At 39.9% G+C, this 10,416-nt stretch overlaps 1 protein-coding gene across 1 annotated transcript in view; it reads right to left on the bottom strand.

Moving 5' to 3' along the window:
* Positions 1–927: 927 nt before the first annotated feature.
* Positions 928–10,416, bottom strand: part of LOC139700291 (ATP-binding cassette sub-family G member 1-like) — a 91,353-nt gene continuing 81,864 nt past the window's right edge. Inside the window, exons 11-13 of the mRNA XM_071598932.1 lie at positions 9,518–9,651; positions 3,086–3,176; positions 928–2,156 (exon numbers count right to left, since the gene is read on the bottom strand). Of these exons, the coding sequence (XP_071455033.1) occupies positions 2,040–2,156; positions 3,086–3,176; positions 9,518–9,651 (342 nt within the window). The 3' untranslated portion in view covers positions 928–2,039. The remainder of the gene's footprint in view (positions 2,157–3,085; positions 3,177–9,517; positions 9,652–10,416) is intronic.

The following is a 10,416-nucleotide window of genomic DNA, read 5'->3' as shown; positions in this document are numbered from 1 at the left end:
TCTGCATTGATTACTTGGAAAAGGGAACAAAGATAACAGGAGAGTATTGTGCGTCATTATTGCAGCGGATGAGCAGAGAAATCAAGGAAAAGCGTCCTCATCTGAAAAAGATTCCCTTTCATCAAGACAATGCTCGGGTGCACACCTGCGCAGTTGCAATGGCCAAAATTATGGAATTAAAGTTCCAATTATTACAACATCCACCTGATTCTCCAGATTTGGCCCCCATTATTATGTATTTCCAGACGAAGAAATGGCTTGGCGGACGAAGGTTTACGCCTAACGAGGAAATAATCGATCAAACAAATGCCTATTTTGAGGAGCTTCCAAAATCCTACTTTTTAAACGGCTTAAAAAAATTGGAAAAATGCTTAGACAATTGTATAGAGTTGAAAGGAGATTGTGCTGAAAAATAAAAAAGAGTCGAAAGAAGATTGTGTTGAAAAATAAAAAAACATTTGCCCAAAAAATGTTTTTTTTTCTACTTTTTTCCAAGGACTAATTGTACTACCCTCGCATTGCTCTTTGTCTACCATCAATTTCTTCCACAGCTCAGTAAATCGAGCCAATTGTATGAATTTTGACTTATTTACCTGTACCTCAATATCCTCCCCAGTAGTTTTCTTTGTCTTCCATTGTGATGTAGTTTCTTTTCACCCTGAATACACCGAGACGTACTATATATATAGATTTCAGTGGAGTGAACATCATCCTTGTGATTATGCGACAGAGGTACTTACCAAATATTGCAGTAATATGTGTCATCGCTTCCTCCTCCCGAAGAGCCCCAGAAACGAGACAGCCAATTACTGCACCGTACATATTGTTTATTTCATGCACAAACTTCTCGGGAGAAATTGATCTTTATGTATGATTTAAAGTATAGGAAAGGAAAATTACTATAAGGATATTAAAAAAACACATAAAAAGAGCTCAATCCCAGAATATTTTGAGGATTATCTGTGTAACCTTTAACTCACAAATGGAATTTATTTTTCTTTACATGTATTTTCATATGCACATGCATAGGTATCACCCGGTAGGCATTTAAGAGCCCGATCGCCTGAAACCGTTCGAGTACCATTATTTCTCATTCAAAATCCAAGCACGACCTGTCTCTTAAGCTGTAAGAAATCAGTGAAATGACAGTGAACGGATATTTCAAAGTCGACATTGTCAATTATGGTATTTCCCTTCGCGTTATTGTGATGAACAGTAAGCAATTTCAAAAACTTTAATAGTGGTAGAGAGCAACATTTTTGGGTACAATATGTTTCAAAATAATTTTCACAAATCATGGTGACCATTCAAAAGCCCTGGTTATTTTGATTTACGGTCCATGGGAAGATAAGATACGCAGCTTCCGGCAAATACACTCAGCAGCTCCCTCCCAGACGTGCGAAGGCGAGCAGGGACAATGTCACCACACCAACTGCATCTTGTCGCTCTCTCCTTGTCACCTATCCCCACTCAAATCGATCATTTCCTCGTCAATCACTCTCTTCCTCACTCGCCAATTATATGTATGGGCGAAAACGACTCGCCATAGAGGAATTTCTCCAATTATCACAGGTCCAAGGCAACGACCAATGACAACAGATGGAGGATTATCGCTGCCAAAATATTGATCAAACCTCGTCCAAAGTAATAACTATTTACTTGCCGGGTCTTCATGTCTTGATCAATGAATTTTCCACTTGAGTACAGGTAACTTCATTTTTACCTCCACTGAATCTTAGAGCTAAACATTTTTAAAATATTTTTTTGGCCGTCCAGCAAACCGAATGAATGACTGTCGATAATAACAAAAATAAATTCGACGCAGTGGCGCCAGTAATAACAGTAAAAATCAACATAATATAACTAGAGATAAATAGCCTAGGAATTCCACGCAGCTGCACGAAGACACGCTGGAAACAGTCAGTTTGGGATGGGGACAGGAGGGGGGAAAGGGTGAGAGGGGAAGATAAGGGGGTGAATGTGGAGCAGGGACGCGAGCACCAGCTGACGGAGGGAGGATCCGCGCGCTGACGGTCACTTCATCGCTCGGACATGATTTTCCACCTCAGGAGCAAGTACGCCGCGATCCGAAGGATGGCCAGAATGGCGACGAGGGCGAGCACGTCCACCAGGAAGTCCCCGCCTTCCATGTCCACCTGCGGGACAGAAACACTTCTCAGAATTGACGTAAAATATTTGTAAAATACCATGGCGCATGTTTTCCTGTCCCATTAGGAGCACTTCTCATTTGATAGGAGGAAGAAAGATAAGCCTTGGAAGATTCGATATCGGTGAAGAAGAAAAAAATACTGCATAACCAGTTCTCAATAATGCCGGTCCCGGTTCAGTTTCGTCCAACCATTGTTCCACACTTACCGAGAGGATGCAATCCCGGGGCCAAGACTAAATGAGGGTAAACTTATTTCGTGTGGGTAGTGCGACCTAATTTGCCAATTTTATTTGTCATTGATGGTAGTTGACAGATCTTTCAGGCATTCGAAATACTTCTTTGGACATGGATTCTTGGCTAATTTCGTGGGTTTCCAATATTCTGGGTTTAAATCGAATATTCCGTGGACTTAAGCTGATACTCAGTTTCCGCGTGAAAAAATTCGATAAAAGCTACCGATGTACACCCGCTAAAATCACGGCATTTGCTCATTTCTTTGTGCTTTTGAATGAGTCTGTGAACCCTGATTCACGCCGTGCCTATGGTTATAGATCAAGACACAGCTGAGTGAAAACTATGATTCATGATTATATTCAGACAAATTTTGGGTGTGCCCATTGACCGTGGAGTAAAGTAGGTATTTCAGGAAAATGTCCTTTCTACTAATGGAAGCTTCGCCGAGTTCCAAAATAACTTCTTTACACCATACCAACTTCCTTGCGGAAGGCTAAAATAACATTGATGCTAACACTCTCATTTGAGGACAAATAAATCGAATTAGATAAAGGTAAAGGCCTGTGTGGTGCAAAGTGACTGGGACGCGCTGATTTCCCGAATCGCGTGCAAAGGATCCTTGATCCCTGCGGTCATCTTAGGATCCTTGATGTGTCCAGTCATCATGCAATGCCCACTCACCTCTCTCAGGAACTTCTGTGGGTACTTGTAGTGGCAGTACTTCTTGTCACAATCCAGGGTTTCCCTGTTGTTATAGATAGAAACCACGTACCTGTAAACGGATGTAAATTGAATCATCATAAGCATTTTATTTTGTTGCATTAATGAGCAGTTATCTCTGCCCACTATTTTTTTGTTTTCGTTGGATTTCCAGTTAGTCTAGTTTTCAATCCAATGGGCAGTCAGGGCAAGGTGTAACATTGAAAATAAATTAAGCAGCCATCAGGTGGTAACCGTAAGATATTAGATATATGATTTCATTGATAATTATGGTGTAACAAAGCATTTCAGAGGCAATAGTAGTTTCATTTTTAATCATCACTTCTTTTGAAATCTAAACCTTAATTGCCAATAAATTAACTGTAAAATTTGCCCAAAGAAAGAGTCTTCCTCTACAAAAGAAGCAAAAATGGTATTCGAAACGATTAATTAAAATTAATTACTACAATATGGAAATCTGGTTGGTGTGTTGTTGTTACACGGGGAAAATGTATTGCAAGATTAAATATTTTAATAAAGAAGATCCAGTTTTCACTCTGGGAATTTCATATAGTGAAATGGTCTTCGACTAAAATCATTCATCAGATAAGCCAAATATTGTTGAAAACATATCCATAATTGCGAAAACTTATTATTTGAAGCAAATTATATGTATGTATGTATGTATGTATGTATGTATATATATATATATATATATATATATATATATATATATATATATATATATATATATATAGTAACACACAATATAGAAACACAAAAAAAGAAGAACACACGTATGAGTGTTCTTCTTTTTTTGTGTTTCTATATTGTGTGTTACTGTGTATTGTACTATTCGGCACTTCCGTGTTACGTCTACGAAAACATATATATATATATACACACACACACACATGTATATATATACTACCTTGATCAAAAAGTTCCCGGAATAACCACCGTGTGGCGCTCCCATCGTTCCGATTTGAGTTCTGTTTTTTTTGTTAAATTGGTACATCTGTTGTTGATATTCCCTTTAAATCTTAGTGTCATAACTTGACATTTGCAAAAGTTACGTAGCCAAGAGTACATCTATCTCTGTGTGTGTTGGCGATTTTTTACAATTTCAGAAATGGATTTAAATTTGCAACAACGAACTTGTATTAAATTTTGCGTAAAAAACGGATTTAGTGGCGCACGGACGTTGGAAATGTTGGAAAAGTGTTTCGGCAACGATTCTCTAAAAAAAAACGGTCGTTTACCAGTGGCACGAGCGGTTCAGAAGTGGTCGTGAGTCAATCGAAGATGATGAACGCAGTGGCAGACCATCGACATCGAAAGTCGGTGAAAAAATTGATAAAGTAAAAGAAATGTTGGTCAATAACCGCAAATTAACCATCAGAGAAATAGCGGAGGACTTGAACATTGCCTATGGATCCGCCCAAGACATTGTGGCTAATGATTTGGGTTTCCGTCGTGTAGCAGCAAAGTTGGTGCCAAAAGACCTCAATTTCATGCAAAAAAGAGACCGTGTTGACGTCGCAAAAGACATGATTTGCGAGGCTGAATCCGATCCCACATTCATCAAAAGGATCATTACTGGAGACGAGACGTGGGTACGACACGCAATCCAGACATCAGGCAAGTGAATGGCGTTCACCAAATGAGCCGAGACCAAAAAAACCACGTCGTTTTCCGTCAAAAAAGAAGGCAATGCTGACGGTTTTCATGGATTACAACGGTGTAGTGCATCATGAATTTTTGCCAGAAGGCCAGACAGTAAACAAAGAGTATTATTTGGGCGTTATGAGACGTTTGCGTGAAGCAATTCGCCGAAAGAGACCAGAAATGTGGGCAGAAAACTCGTGGATTTTGCACCATGATAACGCACCGTCGCACAGTGCTATCATTATTCGTAATTTTTTGACGAAAAATGCAACAAATACCATCCAACAGCCACCGAATTCACCTGATTTGGCTCCCTGTGACTTCTTTCTGTTCAATCGAGTTAAAAAACCATTACGGGGAACGTGTTTTAGCAGCCGAGAGGAAGTAATGGAAAAATCGCAGGAAGCACTGATGGACATACCGAAAACCGAATATAAAAAATGTTTCGAGGATTGGATCAAGCGCTTGCATAAGTGTGTTGCAGTCGATGGGGATTACTTTGAAGGGGACAATATAGATTTAGATGAATAAACTTGTATTTTTAATTTTCTGAATAAATTCCGGGAAATTTTTGATCAAGGTAGTATATATATATATGTATATATATATGACCCCTCCCCAGACTACAACCTTGACGTGGTGGAAGGGCTTGTGCGTTCCGATGACCCCTAGTGCTGTGCTGGCGGGAGTAATAATAAGTGCTCCTGGTAGGGACACCCATGCCAGATAGGTCGAAGGTTAGGACCAGACGAAAGGTAGTCCACGCAGCGTCTGTTCCTCAGTGAGGCGGCTGCAATGGCGTCTGACCCCAGTGGGGCGGCCAGTAAGTGATGGTGTCACGTTAAAAACACTATTGAGGAAGGCAACGGGAAACCACCTCAATTATCATTCCCAAGAAAAATATGATGGACAAAACAGATATTTTGAGTCTTGGCAACTACGGGGCTCGGCCCAATCGGCCGTGTGTCGTGCCCGGCAGCGGGGGAGGAAAGGCTTCCGTGGTCGTCATCCTACGAAACCCTTGCAAGGGAAAACCAGGAGCAGCAGGACAGAAGACGCAGGAGAAGAAGACAAAATTAGTTAGAATAGGAACGTGGAATGTTAGGACAATGATGAGCACAATATTGGAACCGTTAACGCTAAAAGGACAAGGAAACCATTGATCACGGATAAGATGATTACAAAGATGGATGACCGGCGAAAATGGAAGAATGTAAATACAGAAATAGGCCAAATGAAGTACAAAGAATTGAACAATAAATTGAGGCGGTCAACAAATAAAGCAAAGGAAGCATGGTGGAAGACGCAGTGCGAGGATATGGAAAGTCTGCAGAGGAAGGGTGAAATCGGTGCGCTGTACAGCAAAGTTAAAGCGTTATCGGGAAGTAAGAAAGGAAGATCTATGCTAACAGTTAGAGATAAGACGGGTAAGATAATAGTTGACACCGGAAAGATCTAAGAGAGATGGAAGGACTGTATAGTAAAGAACTTAGACCATCGAAGTTTGACGTAGAAAAGGGACATGACGTAGAGACAGACAGCTTAGGTCCAGGCAGACTAGACAATGAGATAGAAAGGGCATTGAGGGAGATGAAACTAAATAAGGCCGTGGGAGTGAATAACATTCCTGCAGAACTACTGAAATGTTTAGGAAAATGTGGGAGGAAGAGGCTATATGGGCTGATTAGTTGTATCTATGAGGAAGGAATCTGGCCGGAAGACTTTGTGAGATAAGTTTTAGTTCCTATTCCGAAAAAGGTAAAGGCTACATCATGTAAGGACTACAGGACGATAAGTTTGATATCACACGCAGCTTAAGTTGTTCTCAGGATCATAAACAAAAGGATAGAGAGTAGGGCAAATGATTACTTAGGGGATGATCAGTTTGGGTTTCGGAAGGGGAGAGGTACGCGTGATGCCATTGCAGTAATGAGATTATTAATCGAGAGGAATATAGAATACAACCAGGAGGTATTTGCCTGTTTCGTAGATTTCGAAAAGTCGTGTTATAGAGGGAATTGGGAAAAACTAATGAGTATATTGCAGAAAATAGGAATTGATTGGAGGGATAGGATGCTAATCCACAACCTGTACATGTCTCAGACGGCACAGGTGCGACTGGGGAACGGGGAGTCCGGTTGGGCAGTGTTAGGAAGAGGTGTAAGGCAGGGTTGCCCATTATCATCGATGCTGTTCAACTTTTATGAAGAGGAAATTATTAAAGATGCATGGGAAGAACTGGAGGTAGGAATGAAAGTGGGCGGGGGATTCGTAAAATCAGTTAGGTTTGTTGATGACCAAGCTTTCGTTTGTCAGTCCGCCAAGGGCTTGCAAGCATTGCTGAGTGAATTGGAAATTCAGTGCGACAGGTATGAGATGAAAATCAATATTAATAAAACAAAGGTTATGCGATTTTCTAGAAAGGAAAAGGCTAAGCTAAACATTAAAATAGGAGGGCAAAAGCTAGAGCAGGTGGAACAGATTACGTATCTCAGAAGTGTTTTGGACCAACGCGGTCAAAGTAGTAGGGATGTAAGGAGAAGGATTTCGCTAGGCAAAGAGGCTTCCACACGGAGGAGGGAGTTGATGACAGGGACTTTGAGTAAGGATATTAAGAAAAGACTCGTAAAAACTTTGATATGGAGCGTAGCTCTGTACGGAGCGGAAACGTGGTCATTGAAGCAGGAGGATAGACGTAGACTGGAGGCTTTTGAAATGTGGGTGTGGAGAAGAATGGAGAAGGTAAAATGGACAGAGAAGAAAACAAATGAGGAAGTACTTGGTATGGTGGGCGAAGAGAGGGGTTTGTTGGGAGCAATCCTATGGAGGCAGGAAAAGTGGATGAAGGGGGTGTTGACCGGCAGTGGGATGTTGAAGACTGTGATAGAGGGGAGAGTGTTGGGCAAAAGCGGAAAGGGAAGGAACAGGATAGGGATTTTGGACGGGATGAAGGGAGGAAGAAAGTGCTTATATAGAGTAGTATGATGAATTTTGTGTTTTTTCAGGAGTAATAAAATGTTTGTATGGTAGGTTTGTCCATCCAAAAAACTACCTTAACCGGTAAATTACCTTAAAAAAATGTGTACTAATATATGTGTATATATATATATATATATATGTGTGTGTGTATATATATATACACACATATATACACACAAATACACATAAAAAGATTGCTCACACGTTTTTTCTTGATCATTTCGACGGAATTCAGCTCCGTCTTCATCGGAAGAAATAGAAGTAATATTCTATTTCTTACTAGAAATCTTTTATTTCTTAATAGAAGTAATATTCTATCTTCTACTTCTATTTCTTCAGATGAAGACGGAGCTGAATTCCGTCGAAATGATCAAGAAAAAACGTGTGAGTGATCTTTTTATGTGTTTTTATATTGTTTACATATACATATATTTATTTACACAAAGTAAAATCCACTGGCATACTCTTACGAGAATTCATAACTATTGATTTTTGATAGATGTATTTTTTGAAGGTTTACATTTCCCGTTTTTCCCTCGTAAGAGGCATCATTTAATGAAAAGAACAATTTTATTTAACAAAGAACAATAGAATTACTTTTTTTAAGTTAATACGGTGCGTCAATAGGGACCAGCGCATTCCTAAACATCTCTTTGTAATCCATGGAGCCGTCATCATTGTTTGCCCGCTTTCTCCGAAAATGAGAATACTTAAAGTCGCTAACATCTAGATGAAACGATTAATTAACGTGATACAACAGAATGCCTTATTTTAGAGATTTTTATATTACGCATATGAGTTATGAACTAAGAAAGAATGAATTGCTCTTGACTCCGAAGGGTGAGTGTTTCTGTACGTATTTCAATTTCCTTAAAAGCCATGAGGGGCCCCCAGTCAGGGGTCATATCACCCGTCTTTTATATTGCCGCTGCGAATGTTCATATTGAAAAAAAATATCGACATCATTGATTCTTTCCTGGTTTCAAAATCTGAATGCTATGACAAATGGTCTGCATGTGGTTTCAATGCATCTCCTTTCCCTGCGGCATACGAACAGGTGCCTGCTTGCCCAGCGAAAAACGACCACTTTCCGTCCGAACCTGAAATTCAAGTTGATGAAGGCTAGCTTGCGATGAGATTATCTATTATCTCCATTTTTGATATGATTAGCTACTCATATGACAACATTGTTTATGCCATGAAGAATGTAGTTATATGTTGACAATGAACGTAGATAACATAGCATTTGGCAACTTTAATTGTGGAATAATTTTTGTTTTTGTTCCTGAAATGCTGTTGGGATCCTTGTGTGGAATGGGGTTTGCAAAAGGCAAGATGGAGAGCTGCTCAGTTCTCTGTGCTATCTTGACAGCTATATTGGTTTATCTGATATCTCGAAAGTGAATTGCGAGAATGAAATGATTTTATTGCGCAATCAGATGAGGGAAATGTCGTGTTCGTGACGCTCATACCACCCTGGTGCATTCACGTTTACACGAGAACGCTACATAATGTGATGAACGAGTAATTTCAGTTTCATTGTAAACTTTTAATCACAATTTATACAGGGCCTAATCCACATAAACTCTTAGGTGCCGAGATGGTGTATCTGGACTACGGATTATGAGTAAGTTCAACTTCTCCAAGGAGCGTGTGGAGGCCATGAGGTCCTCTTATTTAATTGGGCATCTGTCTGTCGCGCGGTCATCTTCCTTTCTTAATGGTTTTTCCGCGTCTCAAATGCAAAAGTCTTTAAATTTTGCTCACCCCTCCAATCCATATCGCAGGTAGGACACGTAGGAACCCCACCGAAGATATTCCGGCATGTCCCTGATCGTCACACCGAATCCCGCAAACATCATCATGGGGATTGACAGGACAGGGCCCAGAAAAGTTCCATTCTGAAAGAATAAAATAAGAGTGCGTAATTGGGAATGGGATAGTTGTTCAAGGCGGAGGGGCGAAGGAGGCGTCGACCAGTCTTTGTTGGTTTGGTTAATCATGGGCGTCAAACCCCTTCGGAAAGACGCATTATCAATTCACCTTGGAAATAAAACGATGCATATTTCCAGCAATGTACGAGTAATTGCGCAAATTTACTAAAATAGAAATTATGGAAGGATTGCTTATAAGAAATTCGATTATTTATTAAATAGTGGGGGAAGCAATCGTTTAAATTTAGTTGGTTTATCATAAAGTTTGGTGTTACACGTTGCGTAACGATTGAATTAATGTAGCTTTGCGGAAAATGTTGACGCTGAATTGATTTAATACAAATACTCTTTTACAAAAATGTGTTTCATATGACTAAATATTCCTTGTATTGTAACTTAATCATTTGTGTAGTCGCTACGCAGCATCTTCTGCGTCTAGGATGTGTGAAATACACTTGTTTTGAAACATCGCGTAGTAATACATTTCATTTAATGAACATGAACTTCAACAAAGTTGAGCCGGGAACAATTGAATACAGCAATACATTTAATGAAACATGTAAAAGTTGATGGAAAATGCTCCATCATCAATGACGAATGATGCAACCTGCCAAGGCCATACGGATGCATGAGTTGTGTCCGTACACTATACATTGAGGTGGGTGTTAAGAAATGTTTTTATCGGTCGCCTCAACTTGCTTCTTGCCATTCACTGCGGATTGTGGAGCTAAC

The sequence above is a fragment of the Hetaerina americana genome, unplaced genomic scaffold (genome assembly GCF_022747635.1).
Source record: "Hetaerina americana unplaced genomic scaffold, ioHetAmer1.1.p SCAF_10, whole genome shotgun sequence".
Lineage (NCBI taxonomy): Eukaryota > Metazoa > Arthropoda > Insecta > Odonata > Calopterygidae > Hetaerina > Hetaerina americana.
Note: the sequence above shows the minus strand (reverse complement) of the source record. Positions and strands in the feature narration are given on the sequence as shown.